A 24,202-nucleotide genomic window follows, 5' to 3' on the forward strand; every position below is an offset into this window, starting at 1 on the left:
TTATTCAGCGTATTTATATTTTTTAGAATTCTCTATATTAACATTAATTTTGTTTTTCAGGTATGCACGGGCGCGAAGTGATCGAGCAAGTGGACAAGGGCTACCGTATGCCGAAACCGTTGAATCATCCGCTGCCTGACACCATCTACCGATTGATGCTACAATGCTGGGATGCCAGTCCCGAGAAGCGACCCACGTTCGAGTTCCTGAATCACTACTTCGAGTCGTTTAATGTCACTAGCGAAATACCGTATCTCGAACCGCCGACGGACTGATATACAGCCCATCAGTATATGCAAAATCATCTAGCGCCGCACGGTCACTTTCATCCAGCCCACATCAATTGTGCCATGGAATTTTATGGTATTTACTGCTAAGTAAATTATTTAGCGTATATCTTGTTGCCCTTATTGAAAACTTCGCAGATTGGCTGTATCGTTCTCGCAGAGAGAAAAGACTTTTTAGTGGGAGACCCTCCCTCGCAATATTCCACATCGTCGTGGCATTTTTCGACTGCAAAATTTTTCTACCGATAGATTTTGCGACCAATCCTCACGAAAAATAATGCCGCGAACTCACTCAACTATCACTGTCAAATGCTGCCGAAAATTCCATCATAATTCCCGTCTCTTTTTCCTTCCCATTCCTTTACATGTCCTTAGTGTTAACGTTAGTATTGAAAAATGGATCGCAAGTTGACTGTCACGGTATTTTTGTAACAGTACCGTTTTCAGAAATGAATTGAAGAAATTAAAGATTCTAATCTTTACGACCAATCAGGCGTTAATCGCATTTAGAAACGAAAAACGTAATCCTAAGACCGCAGGGAGCATTGTCGAGACATATGCTTTACCTGCCCTCTCTTTTCCCCTCTTGGAAATCTGCGATTACTTACTTAAACGTGTTTTCATACTTTTGACGATGAGCAACCACAATAAAGACACTAGCAATGCCGGTAAATTTAAACGGTATTAGAGAGTAACGTGATATATATAAGTTTGGAGAATGAAATTCGAAATTATAGATTATACAATATAATCGTATGTTAGTGTGTATGATTACGAGATATATATAGCGTGAAAAAGAGAGAAGAAAGTGTGTATGTGCGCGAGTGTATGTATTGCGTGTATTGTGAACGTGACTTTTGTCGTACAAGAGTACATTGTATTTACATTTTATTGATCTCGGATCATCCGATTCATCGCGGTTACATCCGAATTTTCCTAAAATCCAGTTTTTGGATACACACAGTCCTCGAGAAAAATTTTGGTATTACGTATATACATATTACTGTGTTTGTGTGTGATGAAACTCAATCGTGAGTAATTAAATAATTTTCAAACGAAGGCTGAATACGCTGACGGATGATAAAATATAGATATAAAGGATATCTATGAATTTTTCACGTAGTTTGTCCATCGAGAGAAGAGTATTTGAAAGAAAAGAGTATTTTCAAAATGGAATGGTTATTGCACACAGCCGCGCGGAGCTTTATTTTCGAGACGATATTACAACGTTCGACGATTTATTCCTCCTAAGTGCTAAGAATCGTGTATACGAGTTTATATATACGTACGCTTGTCTGTTATTGCTGCGCAATAATTTTATCTTGGTTGTAAAAAGACACACGCGAATCAGCACGATACGTATATCACTTTGAAACACGAAAGTCTTGGCGGTCTTATTCCGAAAGCAACTTGTTCGTTCGAGAGTCTCTCCGAGTACGCACAAAAATGTGTCTGCCAAAAACAAATCCGATAGCTTTCTACTGATTTTTCTGTTTGTATGTACAGCTCTTTCTTTTTGGCGCAATATATCGATGCATTTAATATCGTCATCATTTCTAAGCATATAAGTTGTCTCAAGTACTGTACGCACGAATATATATGGCTCCGAGCCTGATCCAAGCATTTTCTGCGAAAGCGCAGTAAATACCTCGCACAAATTGGCGTTTTCATTCTTCTTTTCTTCTCATTTCAACAGTCGCTGTGTGAATTACGACGCTCTTTTGCAAAGTATCGTTGATTTTAAGTTTATGTTAAAGAGGGAGAAAACAAGAAAAGATATAGAAATTAAAATACGAGAGAGGCGAGAAAGTTATTAATATCCGGATAAATGCGAATGCCTGTATGCGTTTGAGAAAAAAATATCTCCGATGGGTTTTACGCAGCCCAGAGATTAACGGAGTAAAATCGGAAATACAATCTCGGATAAACCTTAAGTCATCGATGTTACTCGTACAAAGTGTTTGAAGAATTGTAAATTTTCTACTAAAAAAGGAAAGGCGAAATATACACACAAACGACGGATTTAGAGTAGGGATTCTTAGATGATAGGCGTGTCAGTCTCGCCGGGATCGGCGATTTTGCTCTTCGCGGTTCGCCGAAAAAAAAAAGAAAGAAATATTCTCACGAACCGCACCTGATTTTCCAGAATCCAATGTCGTCTCCGCGAGGCGTGTCACACGAGACGGAATCGATTGTGCCAAATCTCAGTTCAAACCAGCCCTGGTTTTAGTATCATTTTATCTAATTACCTCAATATTAGCGCGATTAAAGCTTTATAAGAAGCGAAGATAAAAAAATACGTAAAATAGATTATTAATAGTGTTGCGGATAACAGAAAGATATTGTAAAGGCGTTTTTATTATACGTATACATATACATATATATATATAAAATACTGAATATACTAAGAACCGTCGTGTCGAAAAATTACTAAGCGGGAGGATAAAACTTTAATGTTATAATGAATCTGTTATTAATAGTGACAGTTTATATTTCTTTTTTCTATCTAAATTATGGCTCAAATAATGATTTGAAGAGGAAGATTTAATTGCCGAATTAATTAAGATAAAATCAGTTACTTGCTGATGCAAAGAGAACATAATTTTGAAATTTTATTTCTTTCTAAACATAGTTGTATCTCTTTTTGCTTAATTTGTAGTTATTGAATCCCCTCCTCCCTTTTCTCTATCTATATCGTAATTAAATCGATTTAGAAACATGCGATTATATACAAAACCAGAGTTGGTTAACCGAGGTGCGGTCGATCCCGACTGTATACATTTTATTATGTCACGATAAACACGATGAGCCATTACGATACGATAGATATTAGTGATTAAAGCGAAAGCAAAATGCGAGTGTGTTGCGCGCATGTGAGCGTAGGAAATTGTTACATCCACGTGTCAGCGCGGGCCTCTTTTCACGTGTGTCTTCTTTCGCGACCAAACGGTGGAATATCGTGAGCAATAACGCTATGCAACCTTATAAATTCATCGATTGCGCGACAAATTAAAACATTGTTGTAATCGAATCTCTCGAGTTTTTGTTTTTCATTAGAAGGTAACAGAAAAAAAGAAGATTGTTTATTAGATTCTATAATATATATATAATAAAATATTATAATAGTATATAAAATATATATTATAATATATATATACCTATAAAACAAGGATGCGAGATAGTTTTTAGTATCGGCATTTTTATTTTTGATCCTTATTTTGTAAAGATTCCGGGATCTATAAATGGAGTTTTGATGATGTTATTTACGTCGTGCAGCGTGTTTTCAATGAAATTATAACGACGTCATATGGAAGAATGCACGTGAAAAGGCTTTCGCGTTTACGTAGCGTTAGAGAGTAGGTGTATTACGTCCAGTACATTTTTTCTATGAGCGTTTTATACCGATATAAACTTGTTTTCTCATGATGAACGATCACTTGGAAATTTCGCTGATAATAATGACGATGATAATGATAATGATGATGATCGCTGCTGTAGGTCGTAGATTAGAAATGCATAGGGTTTGAAACACTGATGTAAGATCAACCGAAACGATCTAGATAACAGAAACGTCTTGCAAACATCATAAGGACGCCTAAAGATTATCTGCAAGATTAATAAGATTAAAAATTCAAACATCTTTTAGACAATTTTTTACGGCGTCTAAAGGATGTATGACAAAGTCAAACGTCTTTTTAGATATCTTTGAAAGACATTTGAAGAAAAGAAAGGCATTTCTATTGTAGATATGTTTCTCAGACTTTTCTGTTGTTTGAAGAAAGTGACGAGTTGTCGAAGCGACCCGAAACGTTCGCGTTATATATTCGCGTAGACTGTTTTCATTCGGATCACATTTGGACCATGTATTTACAAATTATTATGGTAAAGGCGTCGTGGCCTTTTTCCACTGGATCTAGAGACTGATATTGTTTAAATTAAGTCCACGCGCGTTGCTCTCGAACAAGGGAACCATATGTCCGACTGTTCTTTCATTATTTGTATATGAATCTTTTTTTTTTTTTCAAATTATTCAATACGATATCGATCGTTTGCATTATTATCAATTAAATGTTTCGATCAGTGGAACAAATGTAACAAATATTATATTTATTATACATAATTATATATATAATAATTATATACTACATACCATATATTATAAAAATATAAATATTATATTTATTATTAATCTGTAGTGAAAGAAAAGTATAAATTTTGTAAATGAACAGTATTTTCAAATCTCCGGTATAATTAATTATTCGTGTAATTCTCGTGCAATATCGATAAAATAAATAATTGTAGAACTTATCGGGGAAACTTCGGACGTATCGTTCCCACGCATGCTTTTATTTGCAAATGACGTTTATTAAATTATACAGCGACCTAACAAAGGGCGAGATCGGCGAATTTATGCATTGTACTTAAAATTACGTTCTCAATTAATCGTGGATTTCGCGCGATTCCTCGGAGAGAAAGACTCTATCGTCGTGGCTCCGCTCAAATAAAATTTTCGGTAAATCTGTGATATAGGAACCAATCTTTCTCTCTTTCTCTCTCTCTGACTCATTTTGATAATGACATTATATGTCACGCGCGGCAGCCACGAAAGCATCATACCACTAAAAAGGACAGCGATTATCCACGATATAATCGTTTACAGAACGGAACTGTCTCACGTGATGCGCACATCAAATAGCCAATAATATTTTCTCGTACGCCCGGCTCTCTTTCGTTCGACGTGCATTTTCATTCGTATTGTATCTAAAGCGAAAACGATCAATACACTGTTGTCATTGTTTATATACCAAAGCTTATTATCAATTAAGTAACTTAACGATTACTTTATATTATTATTAATTGTCGTAAGCCTATGCAGATAAATATATTATGTATCATATTAATGCCGCACCTTTATTAATATATATTATATAGGTTTTTTTAGATTTTTTTCTATTCGCGCAAGACAAACATTTTATTTGTCAGTCAAATAGCTAATGCGAGATGAAGTATATGCAAAGGTACAGAAATATTCGTATAAAAATATCTATTTGATTGTGTGGGTGTTCGATAAATACTTCGATACTGATTTTCAGTTTATGCGATTTATTCTAAAACCAATTATTCTTCTCTCTCGTAATACAAAAGTTTCTTTTTAAATACATATAATATAATTATATTCCATATTCCCTTTTATACACTAAAGAAACCAAATAGTGCACAGATACAGATGAAAAAAAAAACAAAGAAAAAAAAGGTATATCGATATCTTTGCTACATTTTTATATAAATATATTATAAGATATTTCAATAATTTCGAGACTATACACAAACAAAAATGAATATCTTTTTCTTTCTTTTTCTTTTGCCAATGTCTATTATAATATATATTAAAAGAATAATTTAGTGTGAATTAAATAGGTTTAAACAAACAGAGAGATATATGATATCGTATAGCGAATGAAATACGCACAGTCTGAGGTAACTGTGCGCGGAAAGAAAGTCTGTATCCGCAAGACTCAAGATACTTTACAGATATTAAGTGTACATCATCTCTGCCATATGTGACATCTTCTTTGGAATATGGACGAACTCTTCGAAGTAGCCGGCGAGTTCGCCGATCGTGACGTCACTCGAGGAAGGTGGTGATATTCGCGCCTGTACCGAACAAGTGTTCGGCGAGCTCGACAACTGTTGACCAGAAGACGAGGCGCTACTCGCATCCGACTGCCCGGTCGTCGTTCGTTGTTCTCCGCCACCTGGACCAGGACCCCTCTTCAGATTCGGCATCGTGTTACTACGAGCACGCTGAAAACTACCGGCCTCGCACTCATCATCTTGAATGCTAGTGTCATCCTTGGCCTGTCTACAATCTTTACTGATTCTCAACGCCTTCAAGTCCTTCATGACCGATTTATCGATTATCTTGGAATTTTTACTGAGAATACTGAGCTTCAACATGTCCTTGAGCGCATCCACCGAATTATCACTAAGATCGCTAGTTCCAGAAGCGCTTGATTTTAGAATATTTAAGAATGAAGATTTACGACTGCTCCTGGTCTTCTCGAATCTGCTGGCTTTCTCAACCTTAGACTTGAAGTTCGTTGTACTTTTAATGCCCTTTGGACTGTCCGAGAACATGGTAGGCCTGTTGGGCATGGATCTTCTTCGAAATAAGTAGCTACTATCGGAAGTCTCACCAAATATCCTGAATAGATTTGTCACCTTTGATTTGTCTGTCGCTGCAATGCTGAAAAAAAATGAAGAAATTAGTTTGCAAGAAAACATGAAAATGTAAATATATAATAAATTTGCTAAAATATTTCATTTATGAGTTCTACTCTCGAAGGAGCTTTAAAATACGAGACATCAAGCAGTGAAAAATAAAGAAGTACTCTATAACGTTACAAGAAATATTCGGCTCTTAGCTTCATCGAACAATATTGAAGACATACAAATTTCTATCCAATCATTAAATGTCATTTATATAAACATTATTACATATTCTTAAAGTCTTTCAAATCACACTTTATTAATGTTATACTCTTTCTCTCACTTGATTTTTCTTTCTTAAGACTATAACCGACGCTATTAAGTTATTTCCAGCATCACGGGATCCCGGTATCTAGAAATCTAAAAATAGAGCGTCTAAAATCTTTTTCTCGATGGAATCGAGTCGCACTCTTTATTCTATTGTGCACAAATTCGAAAAGCGATGATTTTCGACAAAAGAAACACGTCTCCGCGTATGATTGCAAATAATGTACCGTGACGTTATTGGCAGACCTTGACCGCGATTCACGCAGAGTACACACAGTTTCGACAGCCCGTTCGCTCAACGGGAAGCCAAACTTTTCAGATGCTAGAAGTGCGAAAGAATTTTAAATTCAGCGCAACAATCCGTCGACGAATCGGCTACAATCTCGATAAAGAATTCTCGTCGTTTCTCCAACGTTTACGAACAGTTTCGACTGACACGAAACTGAATACTTACTGGGAGGAACTCTTGGAACGACGATCAATCTCGAGTCTCTGTAGACGCGCCGGCAACACGTCGTCCTCGTCGCTCATAGTCGTCACCAGGCTGCGAGCTATTTTCGCAACATCGGATTTGACAGCCGAGTGTCTCGCAAGGATCCGGAATAAACACAACAAACCGCGAGACGACGAGTCGCGCGGATAGGTTAGAACGTAGACAGCAGGGACGAGGATGACGACATTACGATGCGACTTGTGCACGACGATGGCGTAGCGACCGATCGTTCCCCGTCCCCGTCCTCTCGTCGACTTTGACAGCTCGCGTGCGGCTTTCCGCGCGAGCGTTTGACAGCGCCCGCGAGAAGTGACAGGACGCGTCCGCGTCGAATCTGTGCGAGCAGCTTCGGAGGCGTGGAAAACTCGCGATCAATTAATCACACACAACGATGGCGTACGTAAATAAACACTGCTACTGCGCGGCATCGGAGACCAGCGACTCCCGAAGACACCGGAAGAAGATGTCGTCCTAGATGGCGCTACGAGCGCGAGATCGCGTCATCCTATTGGTCGAAATTCGCCGCGACATTTTGTTGTTGACCGCGAAGACTTCTGGAAGCGTCAAGAGCGTGCTTTGGATTCAACGAATCAATTCATGTTAATATTGGTGTGTCCTGATCAAATTGATTGGTGCAGTGACAGTGCAAGTTGGTGGAAGCGAAAATTCGCAGTATGAAATATGAAATATCCAGGTAAATTAGGATGAATTTATGTATATGGTTATGTGTACGAGCTTCATTCTCATCTTTTTCGTATATTAATTAAGATTTTGTAAAGATTCAACGAATAAATTAATGTTAATATTGGTGTCCTGATAAAAAAGTGATTGTTGCAGTGACGGTACAAGTTGATGGAAGCAAAAATTCGCAGTACGAAATATGAAATATCCAGGTAAAATATGAATTTATATATAATTATACATATGCTTTCTCATCTTTTTCGTATATTTTATAAAGATTCAACGAATAAATTAATGATAATATTGGTGCATCCTGATAAAATTAATTGTTGTAATGACGGTATAAGTTGGTGGAAGCGAAAATTCGCAGTACAAAATACAAATAAGTATCAAAGTTTAAAATACATATAAAGTTATATATGTATATATGCGATTATATTATATTATATGCATATTGCTATCACAGACTTCTATATAAAATATAAATAAATATAAATATAAATTATATATAGAAGTCTGTGATTGCTATTTGTGAAAATTGCAACACCATGAAGGAATATATATACATATGTATATATATATAATTATTTAATATAATATAATCCTATTGCATATAATATTTAATTATAAGAAGAATAATTGAAAAATAATTTGAGAAAAAACTGATGAAAATTGTTATATAAATAAAAGGAAAAAATTACATATATAATTATATATATAATAATATATTAGACAATTTCTCCCTTTTAAATAAAATATATATAATCACTTTTTATTTATTAAAATTTTATTTCTTTTTTTTAATATAATACAAAAATTATTTTTCTAATAATTTTTCAATTATTCTTTTTATAATTAAATGTTAGTCTAGTAAACTTTTCTTAAACTTCTCATAACATAGAAAACATGAGTTATATTATTATTTCGTTTATTGATTTATGTCTTCAATTTTTCAAGATTTCTTTTAAAAAATGCTTCCGTCATATTATGATCCTTAATCTTTCAAGGTGTTTACATTATCCGAAACTATCTGCAAGAAAAGATCTTGAAATATTGCACTTGTTTTTTTCTTGTCTTAATATATAAGAAAGATTATGTCACCAGACTAAAGATAACTCTGCGAATTTTCGTGCGATGTAAAAAAATGCACGTTTATAACGGAACATAATTAAAGATTGCAAGCTTACAATCATGTCAAATTGTTTTATTAATTGTTTTTTAATGTCCGAGAGAAGAATTTAATATTATTAGCACATTTTACTAGTCTGAATTTGGTATAAGTCGATCCTTTACGTATAAAATTCGATGATTCAGTGGGCGAATTTCGCTATATGCTGACGCACTTTCGCGGCCTAGCTTTATTTTAACGTACAGTTGAAATATTTACGAATTCTCTCTTCTGAAAAGCATGTAAACAAAGAGAAAACGGCTGGTCGTCTCTATTTCTCGCTAAAAGCGTGTTCTTTCGGAATTGTTTCCAATACGATGTTATATCATCAACTCGATCATCAAGTATTGTAGACATACAGTATTATCGAGAGAGAGATTGATTGAAACACTTTAGATATTACACATAACAAGAAAATTTATTTCTTTTTATCTCCGATGTTATTTGCGATAGAGAACCATATATAATTTTATTTTATGATTTTAATTATTATTTGAATTATTATTTTATGAATTTTAACAATGCCAATATAAAACTTATATATTTCATGTACATATTGCGTATTTTGAAAAGGAAGAAACGATTTCTTTAGAAACATAAAAATGTAAAATTTTTCAACGTGTTTTTAAACAAATACAATTTTCGTGAGAAGCGTTGAAAAGTAGAAAGTTTAATAATTCTCAAAATATTATAGATATTTATGTTTTATTTATAGAAATATGCTCTATTTAGTTGTAGCGTTTATATCTTAATCCTCGAGAAAAAATCTCTCAGACTTTCTATCTAGATTTTCTTTTTTATTTTTATATAAATATATATATATTATCATATTATTTAAATAATTTTTATTTTGATATAAATATTATAAACGCTGCAAAAGAAAAACATGAAAGAAAATTATATGGTGCATGATATAGCAGTATTTTCTTTTGCTATATGCCATACGTCATAGATAACTTCTTTTCGTATATTAGATAAAAATATATTAAAATTTCTGTTGAAAAAAGGGAGAATTGAAAATTTGAGAGCGGCGAGAAAGTTAGAAAATTTAGGCATTTAATCGGTTAGAAATGAGCTCTGGCGACACGCCAAAATTTCATCGTAACATTAACGTGCAGCGAAGTTTCCGAGTCAACGTGACATCGGGATACAGATGCACGTTGCACCTACGCATATCCGTTGCAACGGCCAGGAGGCGATCACCCGGCGAATCGCCGGTGCGGAACGCCACGTTTCTCTTACGGTAAAGTTATGTTCTCCACCGTTATTAGGCTGCGGTGATCTTTATGGATCGCACACGCGCCGTATTTTCCCCCGCAAATCACCGCGTTATGCAATTTTACGTCACTCTGATGCACTCTCGCACGGCACTTGATATATTTTGAAACTGGCTATTAAATGAATGTAAATTGAATCGTTCTAAGGAGAAGTGATATGAATCCTGTATGAAAAACGATATTTCCTTTTTCTGAAAGCGATTTATTTAAGAGTTAAGATATTGGTTTAAGATTTACAATTGGATACAGGATGTGTCATAGAAATAATTTGCAAATTTAATATTTTCTATATATTGAATATTCAATAAGAATTTAAAAATTAAGTAGCAAAAGTTAATGAATAGGATACCAACAATAACTGCTTTTATGCCTAAAGTTTTTTAACATCGTGATGTTAAAAAACTTTAGGGTACCAACCCTATTTATTGACGTACAGTTTTCTGTTTATTTGTATTTTTATATTTTTATTGTATATGCATGCTTTATGTTCTTAGCACTATAAAGTTATTAGTTTTATTATTACAAAAGCGTTTGGGCCGTATGATTATGTTTATGGCATATTGCTATACTAAATAGTTTAGTTGGGATTTTCTTACAAAATAAAATGTGCTTTTAATTAAATTAATTCTAATGTGGCACAATGAAAAATCTAATAACATTTTCTAATATAAAAGATTAATACAAGTTTTCGATACAAGTTGAAAAAATTATCATATTAAAAAATATTAATTATTCTATATAGGTTTATAGAAATTATACCAAAGGAATAAAAATTTCTAAATTTAATTAAAATAAGATTATCAAATTAAAAAAATGTAAAAGAGAGAGAGAGAGAGAGAGTTTAATGTTAAAATTAAAATGATATTATTTACTTAATACATATTACATTAAAAACATGTGAAATTAATCGGAAATCATTGAACGAATGTGCAAGAAGTTATGTGGCACATCTATGGATACGGATATAGCGAGCTAATTAAAGAATTGGGGAGGTAACGCTTGCAACCGGATACGACAAGATATGTATCATCGGGTTAGAATTATTTGGGTATAAGTGTTGCGAGTAATTTTAAATACATAATTAATGTATTTTAAATTATTTACATAATTTAATATTTTGAGTAGATACATATGTATATATGTCACATAATACGTAAAATATTTCGGCAATATTTATTAGTCGAATATATTTCGTCCCCCCTTTTATTGCTCAACTTTTGCTCGCTCTACATTAATTTGCATGTATAATTCAAATAACAAAAGAACAACACTCAATTGCAAATAATCAAATAATTAAAATGAAGATATTAAGGTCCATGATACATGAATTGTATAATAAAAACTAGAACAATACAAGCACGCGCGCTATTCTTCGCACTTTTATATTAAAAAGATTGATATTAAAAAAATTAATAAAAATTGAACTATATTAATCTTTTGACAGAAATCAGGTAATAACTGTTAAAAAAGATGAATCTTTAAATAATATATTATTAATACAAATTAAATAATACTAAAGTAAGGTTCTTTATATTATAGATAAATAACTATAAAATTAGATAATTAAATAATTCATAAATTAAATAATTAATAAAATGCTTTATTAATAATTAATTAATATGTTGAATATGTTTAGCAGGCTTCAAAATATGAAAAAAACGTCAAAGTTTTTATCATACATTCAAAAATGCGAGTTTTGGGTTAAATATATATTGAGTGGCAGCCTATAGTCGGAACTATGTTACAGAACTATAGAACACGTCGAAAACTATAAAATTCCATTGTTCAAATTTGAAAAAATGTGAATGATATGCTAACTTGGCTTGAATGAACTAAATTGCACGTATTATTTTTATAAATTCTTTATTTTAACGTCAATAATAGATGAACAAAATAATATGAAACATATTGTTGATATAAAATAGATATACGTAAATGAGCATCGATAAATTTAATGCAGTTACTTATACATATACGTCGGATTATTCATCATAATAATTAGGCATTTGCGACAGATATAACAAGGAATGTATTTATATACAATTACATTTACAATTAAATTATACTAAACAAACAAGCGCGCGCTTCGCTCTATTGATTTTATGTGCTTTGATTTAATATTATTTTGAACAACTGTCAAACTATTACCTCTGCGATGACAGCTGCTCAATGCTACGAATAATTACGCGAATCGAGACAGCCAGTTAGCATCGCGGAAAAGAGACAACAATAAACTTCGAGAGATACGATTATCGACTTTACATAAATTTTTGGCTGCGGTCCTATGATATTAAATATCGGCAATTATTAATCTTAGCGATAAAACTAATACTAATATTAGGACAAATAACACTAATATTAGGAAAAATAAAACTAATATTAGGAAATATCTTACAGCACATATACATATGTCATCATCATTTTGACTCTGTAGCCTCTCGTAGGCCTTGGCCTGCTTACATATATGTCATAATATGTAAATTATTTCGGCAATAAATTATCAATAACATGTTATCCCGTAATGTCGTCAACATTAAAGCGTTATTGTTGCCATCGAAATCGGAAAACTATTCTCTATGGTAAAATGATTTAAATTTAAGTTATTAAGTGTCTATAATTAATTGTAATTACACGATATTAAATCTCGAAACGTATTTTTCGTGTAATTCATATATTAAATCGATTAATGAATTAATCTGTATTTAAAAATTTTATAATTTAGTATTCTACTTACGTATACATATTTATACACAGAGAGAATTTTCCCTTACTCTGAAAATCATGGTAATCGTGGGATAATATGGTGTTGGAAGAATTTTATAAGAGTTTCTCTGATTAATATTTACCACAATAAAAATATTAATATGTACATAGTAAATTTTACTATGTACATAGTAAAATTAATCGAGTATATTTTATTTATTGTGGTAGATATTAATACTTTTATTGTGGTAAATATTAATCAGAAAAACTTTTATAAAATTCTTCCAATTGTCCCACGATTACCATAATTTTCAGGGTAAATTTTAAGAGAAAATTCTTTCTGTGTACACATACAATATCACAATATGTAAAATATTTTGGCAACGAAATGTGAATAGCATGGTATTCAATCTTGGTATCGTCAATGTTATTGTGTTATTGTTGTCATTCGTGCGGTGACACTTGAGCTTTTAAATTCTTTTTCAAAATGCAATCGCGAGTAGTATCAAATCATAATTTGTTATAATTATTACATTTAATGATTATTAAAGTTTTGACAATATAATTGATACAAAACTGTATTGTAAAATTTTGTTAAACGCGCGATTATTCATTATTGCAAGTATGCATAGGAGCTACAGGAATATAAATTAAAAATTAATGTTTCTATTACGATCCTTCGAGCATTGATTTCTATATAACAATTATATCTTTAATAATGCTTGGAATCAAATATATTTTGTCCGATCAAAGTTCTTCTAATATATGAGTAGAAATTATATAATCGACAAATGCTATATCATGACATTTTGTTAGTTTTATTTTTCAATTTTATGTTTTATTTTATCATACTGCACAATTATATACATAATACTAATAATACAATAATCCCCCACTGGGCTAATTGCATTGATTTTATCTGTTTTTATACAATTTTTTTGACAATTTTCATCAATTTCTATTTTATAAACGTATATTTATAGCGTATGCAGATTTAAATACTTATTCGTATACTTCTTTTTTTATTTTCTTTAGAGAAAAGAAAGGTTTTCGAGATTAAATAATATATCCATTTTATGAGAATAATATATAATTATAATAAAGTTATATTTTCTAATTGCATAATTATTTAAACAAATATTATTCTATATAAATATAATTTGTAATAGCTCTTTAAAAAATTAATCAACAATTAAAAGGCAATAAGAGCTAATTAAATTCTTGATTAAATATTATTCTATATTCCGTACAAAAATTGAAACCAACAAAATTCGGGAATTCTTATTTGGGAAATATATCTCATATCAATTGTTATACGATTCCTTCGTGAATGAAGATAGAATTATTCGGTCTATATTTACAACGGCAAAAACTAAACTCTCGTAGAGAGACGATACTTGTTTTGTTCTGCCTATATTTGCGCCGACATGACTAAAAAGTTCACGATCCGGCCGATATTTACGAGAAACGCTGGCACGTGTATATAAGTGTTGGCAGAAAGCGGGGGCGGCAGGCGCGAGAAACGATGACGGAAATAATCCAACACTATAGCAGAGCGACTTGACCTGGTAGCAAGTGAGATCTAATGTTCCATCGTATTTTCCTGCCCGCGCTGTTCGCTATTTTCCTCGGGATCCTTTACTGGAACCGCGACGACGTTGAGAAACGCGCGTCGCGCTTCGTTACAGTGTTTCGTCCCAATCTGTAAGTGACTGAAACACTTCGCAAACTGAAAATCGAGCAGAAAAATAGAGCACTGTATTTTCAGAAGCGCTATTTTGTTCAAAGAATTTTTTAATTATTTTAGCTTGTTATTATAGCTCGAAAGGTGTGGAAAATTCACTGTATAAAGAAGAAAATTTTTACTCTATTTTTACTTTATACAACTTTTTCAAATAATCAAGCTGTATGAATAAATCTGACGGTATTTTGATTGTTTATAGACATATGTAATTATCTTTTAATTGTATAGAATTCAATAACTTCCCAGAATTATACGAGAACGGTTTAATAAAAAGCAGAACCTCTAAGCACAAAATTACGAATTTTTTGGATGAAATAATTGTTCAAAAAATTTTGTAATTATTTTTGTCATCAGAACTTCTTAGAAGAGTATTGTATATGCCCAAAATTACGCGAAAACGTTTCATAATAATTGCTTTGCAATACTAAACAATCTTTTTCATTTTCTTTTACAAAGTATTGTATAACCATTGCAAGTTTCTTTTTTCCTTTCTAACTGTGCAACTGTAGTCAAAAGTGGAAATTACTCAATCGCAAAATTAATAAACACATATATTTATTAGATTTTAAGAATTATACATATACACAAAATCCATTAATATACATAACTTTCAATTGATTAAGTGATACAATTGCATACAGGAATTCAACATGCGCACAAAGATCGATTTACGAAAAGCTCATTATGAATGTATAAACTCGACGTACAGCTATAATTAATTAATATAAGTTGTATTAAATAAATATAATTTTTATTTAATACAACTCATTTATATCAGTTTTGACAAAATACATTATTTTTATATATAATTTATTACTGCGCTATTTTTTAACAAAATCTCAATATTTTTTCACGATAAACAAAATAGTAATTACGTATATACTATTTGATTAATATTATAACAGTAATATTATACCAATAATTTTTTAATAACATTTTTTCTTCGGGAAATAAATTTTTGCATACGAAGAAAGAAAAATCTTTTTAGCTGTCAAGCAATGTCAAAGTGTTTTAATGAGTGCACGCGCGTGAACATCAGGAACCGCGACGTAATATCGTCGAATGAACGTTTTTAGAGTGTTACGATTATGGGACGTCTCGCAGGACAGAACGTTTTTAGCGTTTGTAAATCATATTAAGTGTGACGGCGTAAACGATCGTAAAGAGCATACCGTAGAGATGATTTGCGATGCGGTGATTAAAATTGTCCATTGTCAGGAAAATATATACATACCGTTTACGTGGATTATAATGGACGATCTGCTTGCACGCAGATCAACGTTTAGAGTCCGACATTCTGTCCCTGATGCTCTCGTCGTCATTAAACGCATTTATATAAATCACTCGCCGCATCTCTTCTCTTTGGCGACTGCCGTGAATATTCGGAACAGATATTTGCACTATATAAGTTTTGTTATTGTTTGGGAAGTTCAGTAATATTATTTATGGGAAAGTGTAAGAATTTGGATGTGAAAAATGCTACTGATGTACCAGAGTTTTATGTGAACTATTTAAAATCTTTATTACTAAAGCATTTAAATTTTTTATGACAATAGATGACTCAGAAACTCAAAATACAGGTTGTGTTTCTTCTTACATTATAATTTTTTTACTTATAAAGTTGAAGGATCGTCCAATTTCGAATTAATTACTATATTCTTTGACATTCTTGAAAATTTTCTTTCAAAAATGTTTTAAAATATTTGGAATATAAATCTGACTATTGAATGATTTAATCATTATACACCAAATTATATATTTTATTAATTTATTTCTTACATTTTATTTAATTATCATATTTATTTCAAATAAAATTCAAAGTAGATTATTTTAAATGCATTGCAATTCTTTTATCGCATTTATTTGAAACAATAATGATTTTATTGCTTCAACTATACGACAATCGTTTACACTCCTTAATAATAACGATATAATTTGCCCAGCTCAATTCTACATTACATAAAGATCGAAGATACCTGAATTATTTTATTTTTGTTTCGATCTTATTCAGGATATAATTCTTAGTGGACATGATTTTTCACAATAAATTACGTGCGAGCAGGATAAATTGACCGACAATGAGGCGGCATTTTGTCCTTCGTTCACTTTTATTTTCGGTAGCACCCGTCGTTTTCGCACTCGTCGGTCATTGACTTTGAACCGATTCGGGAAGTGTATCATTCGGTGAAACCGACATCCTCGACGACAGATGCGACATGCGTCGAAAATCAGTGACCGGTGTTCGCGCTCTAGTATTCATCAATTGACATGTCATCGTTTACGACGGGAATCAATACTATTGTAGTATCCGGCTACGAGCCAACAAATTCGATCGTATAATATAATCATAATCGCTCTAGAATCGCCCTTTCCAAGAAAGATACAATTTTTATAGCGTAATAAACGAGAAAAAGCAGATGGAAAAACGAAAATATAAAATCGCAAATTAAGTCATTGTGATTTAATTATAATATATAAAATTGCATATTATATATATATATATACATATATATATATATATATACATATATATTTAAATAAAATGTTAGATTGGACAATTTTAAAAATTCTACATTTCAGTTTAACAGATGTTATTTTGACAGCAAAAATGTCATCATATAAAGATGAAGATATCGCGACTATTTCTTTGGGTTTCTACCTGAGTTGACTTACCAAAGTACTGCTCATTAAAAATGATAAAAATCATTTATTTGTGCGAGAGGATCGGCCTGTTCCCCTTTGCTGGCGAATTTCATATCAACGGCAGCAAAGCGGAAAAAGACACATCCTCGATCAACACTTGAGATATACGTAAGCTCGTGTGATGTCGAATCTCCAGATTTCGTTGTACTTTCCGTTTCATTATCCTTTCTACCTTCAAACACTTCTTCTTATTCCCACAGATCTGCAAAATTTTGAATTTTTATTAGATCTCATCTCACGACAAAAAAATATTGGAACATTGCATGTAGGTACTTTTTGTTGCAGTAATTGCTAGCAAATTCCATTTAAATTATTGGCTATTTAAGAATAATCGTTGTCGCGTGAACGACATAACGCATCTCCATGTCTCACAACAATGATGTACCTGTTGCATCTCCAACTATTTTGTAAGTGTACTAATCGGCGGTGCCTGGCATGATCTCGGCGACTCAATCAAGTCGACATGAGATCTTGGCACATACGGCAGGTCGAAAATATACGTGGAAGAGGCGTCCGTCAGTCTGTTTGTTTAGTAAATGACGCGAGATGATCGTGTGACGGATCGCATGTCGGAGGATGTCGCAGGATCGCGCGTGAAATATTTTATCCGACTTCTCCCTCGGCGCCACACATCAACGCTAATTGTTGCCATTTTAACGCCTCGCAGTCCAACGATGTCTTTTGCAATAATAGTAATAATCAATTCAAATTCTAATTTATATTAAGACTATCAAGGCTCCTCTATATTACATTCAAATTTATATTTAATAATTTAATTAATTATATATCATATTTAATAATATAATTTATATAAAATATAATATTAAATATAATATTAAATTAAAAATAATATTAAATATAATATTAAAATAATATTAAATATAATTATATTATATTATATTATATTTAATAATATAATTAATTATATATTTCATATATAATATAATATATATATAATTTATATTTAATAATACTAATAATAACTTTATTCGGATATGAATTCGAAGGAGAAAAATCGATTATATATGCATTATCATATCGCTTTTTGTTGAATAAAACTAAATTTAATAAGAGAATGCACATTCAAGACTTTAATTTACATCTCACATGCTAAGGAATATACATACGACGCTTCGCGCTTCATAAATTTCGGGGATAAATTAATTCTCACCTCTTATAAATCTTTCGAATAAATCAGTTCTGTCTTAATAAAGTAAACAAATTTCATCAATAATTCTGCAATTAATTTAAGACATAGAGAATCATTTCACGAGAAAAGATCCGCCTTCGCCTCCTCTTTCTTAGGACCAGAATGACTGAAGTAAGGTTTTGAGATCCTAACTTCTGAGATGAAACTGTACGGTGAAGATGATCGGTCTGAAATCGAATAACGATAAAATTCCGCCGCACGCATTTCCACCCGCGCGACATTATTGAAATATCCGCGTGCGAAGTCGTGGCTAAGATCCAGCGAGTGTTTCGCTATATTAAGATCCTCCTTACGTAACGGATACTCATATCCATGTGCGAATGTATATGAACATTTAATATGCCGGACGCGCGGTGTAATTTCGACGAACTCGAGCGCGAGTTAAGTCGCGATTTGCAACTCCGTTGCAGCTAAGTGCAGTTGACGAAACTGACTCTATACGTTGTAGAAAGTTGGGCATTATGCGATGATTCCCTTGCTAAATGATATACAGCGCGAGGTAATTGTAGACGATCGTTTCATTTTCGTTCTGCTCGCCATAAGATGTTTAGCGTATAAATAATATCGAAATAAGGAAGAATAATTTTATTCTATTTTAATTATAGAGATTATTATTCCCGCATACTTTATCGCCTCTTACGACTAATTTGAAGTAGATATAATTGAACTGTAAAGTTTCTAATCAACTTATATTTATATATGAAATTGTTTACTTTATTGAGATAGAACTGATTTATTCGAGAGATTTATAAAAAGTGAGAATTCATTTATCCCGATTTCTTAGTATGCTTTTTATAAAATACAATAGACGACACTAATTTAATGATTTATTGAGAATATCGCAAAGACAAACGAGACAATATTATCAAGCTACTACAAATTAAAATACAATTTTAATTTTTATTTTGTAAATTAAATCACATTACTTAAATTGTCTTACTTCATCTTCTTTTGTATCTTCGCATTTGTAGCCTTATTATTATATGATAAGCTGAAACTACTATCGTGTTCATATTTAAGAACTGTAATCATCGCAAAATATTTCTACTAAATCCCTAAATATTGTATATTATTAAAATATAATCACATCTTGCAAAATCTGTTGATTACGAAAGTATGCAATTCAGTCATCCTGTATAAATGCATACAACGAGAATAAAGTTTAATATATAATATATATATTTTCCTGGCATTTCCCCAAACTCGTGGTAAGTTCCGTAACAAGTTTTATGTCTCTATTATTCCATCATCGTTTGAAGATATTTAGCATTGTTTGACATATACTAACATATATGGCATATTTCAACATGACAATTGTCTAGTGATGAGAGAATTCTGATTTATCCAAATATAATTTAGACAATAAAAATTTGTACTCTCCTTCTCTTCTCTCTTTATAAAACTTTCTTACAGATTAAACACTGCTGTTTTTGTATTAGGTTTTATGTTTGTCATAGCTTATATGTTCTCATATTCACTATACATTTAAATAATACACAAAAGAATATTTGCGAAATATTTTACAATTTTTCATTGCTTTTTTCATATTCTAGTATGCATTAATTGAAAATTGAAAACGGAGCAGCATATATTTGTAATATTTTTTTTTATCAAGTGTAAACCAATTTTCGATTTTCATATTAGAATATAAATGTATAAAAGGCAATTTGTGTGGAAAGTTAGAAGTTATATAAAAGCAATTTTATATAATATATATATATGTATATATATTTATTTTATAAATATATATATCCAAAATAATACAAGAAATAATATATAAATATTACTTACGTAGTCGAACTTCATACAAGATGTATAAGGTTTTACAACGGGAATTTTTTTACATACAATTTTCTACACTTTCGATATAATAACAATGTTGAAATGTAGCCGTTAATGTCCAATATTCTTCTTGAACATCAAATTCTATGTTCTTGAAGACCATACATATTATAAGAGAAATGCAACTTGGGATGTTACTTTAGAGAAACATCCGTTGCCTTTCTTCTCGAAAGATTTGTAGTTGAAATATAATATATCTATTTTTTTACTTTCTTCCATTAAAAATAAATTAAGAATTAATCAAGTAATTAAAATTTAGTAATTAATCTAGTATAATTGCCCGTTCCTGACATTTTATACGTATTATAATCAAATTTAAAAATATGCACTCTTCGTAGAGACTAATTTTATAATAGATTTATAGAGCCATAAGATTTTTTTAGATCAAGAAAAAGAAACTCGTTTTTTTTTTGGACGAAAGCCAAATACGATTAGTTTTCATCCTGATATTTTTTCATCTTCTTTTTTCCTCCGTTATATATTCACATTTTTATTTTATTATTTGTCAACTCTTCAACTTTCAATTCTTTTTACTTTTTTTGAACTTTTTCTTTCTTCAAACTTATGATGCCAGTGCACATGATCTTGTTGTTTGGCGGAAGTAGAAGTGATGCACAGCGAAATTGAAGCGTTTCCGGTTCCGTGCAACGTACTGCGAGGTCGATGAAATTGCGAGAAATGAGGATGAAAGTTCGAACAAGTCGGTGAATTTGAGGATAAGATGCAAAGTAAAAGCCAGGAAATTGGACTAGCTTGTAATGAGCGGAAATAAAAAAACGATAGATGAAAATTTCGCAACAAGTATCGCGTAGATTTCAGTAGAAATCTCAGAATTTCAATTCCTCGAGATTTTATAAAATTTCGATACAACAGTGATTCAACCCTTTTCTTAAAGACTGAAAAATTTCACGATTTGAATTTAAACGATTTAAATTAAAAATTAAGTCAATACAAATTTTATTTCATTAAAAAAAAAATGATATTAAATCACTGTCGCACTTTTTCCCGATTTCTGTTTTCTGCGTCCTGCAGAAATCGCGGCCCGAATAACAAATTCTTTCTGACAAGTTTCTCTTTGACTGATACCCCTCGAGTGATAGCGAGGGTGGATGCCTCGATGCGACTGACTGTCGGTGTTTCATTCAAGAAGGCGTCGCGACGCTTCGCATGAAAATGCGCACGCGCCGGCCGCCGCCTTTCTTCCTTCCGTCATTTATTTGGGCCCGTGCTGCACCCACGCAACTGCACACATTTACACACACGCAACGAGTATCGCTCGCAGATTTATTTTTCGATTGATTTCAAATCTTTTTTCCGACATTAATAGACCGACACATCTTTTTTTCACGGCTTTCCAAATCTACAATTGTTATTTTTATTATTTTATATAATTATAGGGAAATTAAACTGATTCTTCTCTTAATGTGCATTTTTGGAATTGATAAATTCCGAAAAGTTTCTTATACGTAATTATAACAATGTATCTTTATCTTGTTTCAATACTGCAAGCTTGTTGCATAATAAATAATTCTTTTTTATTCTATTTCATCAAATATTAACTTTATGTAGTGAATAAATTAAGAATAGTGAATAAATGAAGAATTTTAATGACCGCAACAATAGATTCGAAAAACTAAAAAGAGGATGATAATTTTTCATAATTTTTAAAAAATACTTAACAACAATCGAATTTCGAAAATTTCTAAAAATTCAAGTTTTTTTCTATTCGTCTATAAATATATTTATTTTCTGATAAAAATATGAAATTTTTCTCAATTAAATACAATACTGTTATCGCCGCATTATACTGCGCGATAGTTACAAAAGATATTGCAATAATAATTAATTTGAATAAAAAAATGAATCTCCTAATGTGAGTTGCTTAAGATCTCTTCGGATCTTTAAATCCGGAATGCCGTGAATAGATCGGCCGAGAGGGTCGTCGAGAAGCGCGCGACCACATCTGTTTTTATAGGCCGGAGAAACTCTTGAAAGACGATCGTTAGTACGAGATCAATGGTCGACATCGATGATCGACGATCCGCAGTTGAGAGTTTTCAAACTCGACACTCGTCGTGTCTTCAAAGCGAATCGCGATGCTTGAGTGACGCGCCTTCGCGATACCACAACTTTGAATCTCTGGATGCAACACTTGAAGGAGAAGAGGCAGAGGGAGAAAAATTATAAGCTCGCACTCGACAATTATGCGTGATTGTAGATCCCGAAATAAAAATTAGATATCTCATATTATGTAACCGCAAGCTTGCAGTATAGCTTCACTTTATTTTATTTCATGTTTTCGACCAACTTTATTATAGTCTATAGAATTCACATTTTTATCAAATATTTCAGACATAAAGATGCTACATTTTTATAAATAGATGCAGTCGTATCGGTCGCAATTTTAGAAAACGATGAAAATATTGAAATATAAAATCAGAAAAATCGAAAACGTATCGGGAAAATATAAAGAAACTAAAAACGTTTATATTTTCTTGCTACAATGAATATAGAGAAATTATCCTAAGAAATTGTCTAATTAATAATATTTTGCAATATGTTAATATTGCAGGATTCACTGTTTTATTATTATACGATTCATTATTATACATTGCATTTATAAAAATTCCCTTAATTTATTTCTTGTTGCAATGCATTTTCGCCGTATATTCACCCTCATCGATCTTTGATCATCCCTTTACATTCCGTACATTCTTCCTTGTAAAGTTTGATAGCCATTCCAAATATGGAAGAAATTCCAAAATTTATTTCAATGTTAATTATTTTCTTTCGTATGTTGTTAATCGTAAATTGCGCGCAGAGTTTATTTTATTTAGTTGCAAGTTTTCGGGTAACACACATTAAAGCAATTTTCCCGTACAAGCAAAGAATTCGCAGAAACTTCCGTTAAGCAAAAATAGATGCCAAATGATACAGTTAAACTGCTGGGTGTCGTTGAAATAAAACTTGTGGCCATCTGGATTCGCGATATATGAAAAAACAAACACGTCGCTTCGATTTTCCGCTTTATGACTCGGTCGAAAATCGCGATAATCAATAATTTGCAGATGCCTGAAATTATGTTGCGGCAAATGTGCAATTTTTAATTCCATCAATGTAAATAATAAAAAAAATTAGATTATTAAATTCAGAATGTCAAATAGTTAACTATATAATTAATTATCGATTCTGATAACAAAATTCATTATGGAATAAAATTTTGAATAAATATATGTATTTATACGGATTATATCAAAAATTTTATTTTGCTAAATATTACTAATTATATATTTCTTTTAACGTACATATTTATAATATTTAATACCAGCATTCGTTACGCCAATGAAAAAGTCTGGTGATCTGCTGAATGGCTGTCTGCTAACATGTTTCCCTTAACGCAAGAATATATATAAGCTATTTTCAACTTCGATCATCGCGAGAAAAAGCGACGAGCAGGATCGAGAAAAAACACATACGTAAAATAAAACTTGGCTGAGCATTTTTTTTTAGATAACTATTATTTATTATTTTTAAAATTATAAAAAAGGAAAAAGATT

General features: G+C 31.7%; 2 protein-coding genes and 1 long non-coding RNA gene across 5 annotated transcripts in view; 2 read left to right on the forward strand and 1 right to left on the reverse strand.

The window, feature by feature from the left end:
• The window catches only part of Src64B (Tyrosine-protein kinase Src64B), a 44,243-nt gene extending 38,870 nt beyond the window's left edge, over positions 1 to 5,373 (forward strand). For all 3 annotated transcript variants that reach the window (XM_029319443.2, XM_029319445.2, XM_029319444.2), the window contains exon 7: positions 61 to 5,373. In XM_029319443.2, coding sequence (XP_029175276.1) covers positions 61 to 275 — 215 coding nt within the window. In that variant the 3' untranslated portion in view covers positions 276 to 5,373. The remainder of the gene's footprint in view (positions 1 to 60) is intronic.
• Positions 3,682 to 7,771, reverse strand: LOC114943802 (uncharacterized). Its single transcript, XM_029319528.2, has 2 exons — positions 7,279 to 7,771; positions 3,682 to 6,534 (listed from the first exon to the last, which is right to left on the reverse strand). Exons 1-2 carry the CDS (start codon positions 7,353 to 7,355, stop codon positions 5,823 to 5,825), a joined length of 789 nt encoding a protein of 262 aa, XP_029175361.1. The 5' UTR covers positions 7,356 to 7,771; the 3' UTR covers positions 3,682 to 5,822.
• LOC114943804 (uncharacterized) overlaps positions 7,201 to 24,202 on the forward strand; it is a 76,805-nt gene continuing 59,803 nt past the window's right edge. Inside the window, exons 1-2 of the long non-coding RNA XR_003822081.2 lie at positions 7,201 to 8,011; positions 8,155 to 8,210. This is a non-coding gene — a long non-coding RNA (uncharacterized LOC114943804). The remainder of the gene's footprint in view (positions 8,012 to 8,154; positions 8,211 to 24,202) is intronic.

The sequence above is a fragment of the Nylanderia fulva genome, unplaced genomic scaffold (assembly GCF_048542155.1).
Source record: "Nylanderia fulva isolate GAGA-0341 unplaced genomic scaffold, ASM4854215v1 Scaffold10, whole genome shotgun sequence".
NCBI classification, from domain to species: domain Eukaryota; kingdom Metazoa; phylum Arthropoda; class Insecta; order Hymenoptera; family Formicidae; genus Nylanderia; species Nylanderia fulva.

Coding starts and splice junctions, on each gene's coding strand:
- LOC114943802 (XM_029319528.2), bottom strand. CDS start 7,355: ATGAGCGACGAGGACGACGTGTTGCCGGCGCGTCTACAGAGACTCGAG. Junction 6,535..7,278: donor CGTTCCAAGAGTTCCTCCCA/GTAAGTATTCAG, acceptor ATTTTTTTTCAG/CATTGCAGCGACAGACAAAT.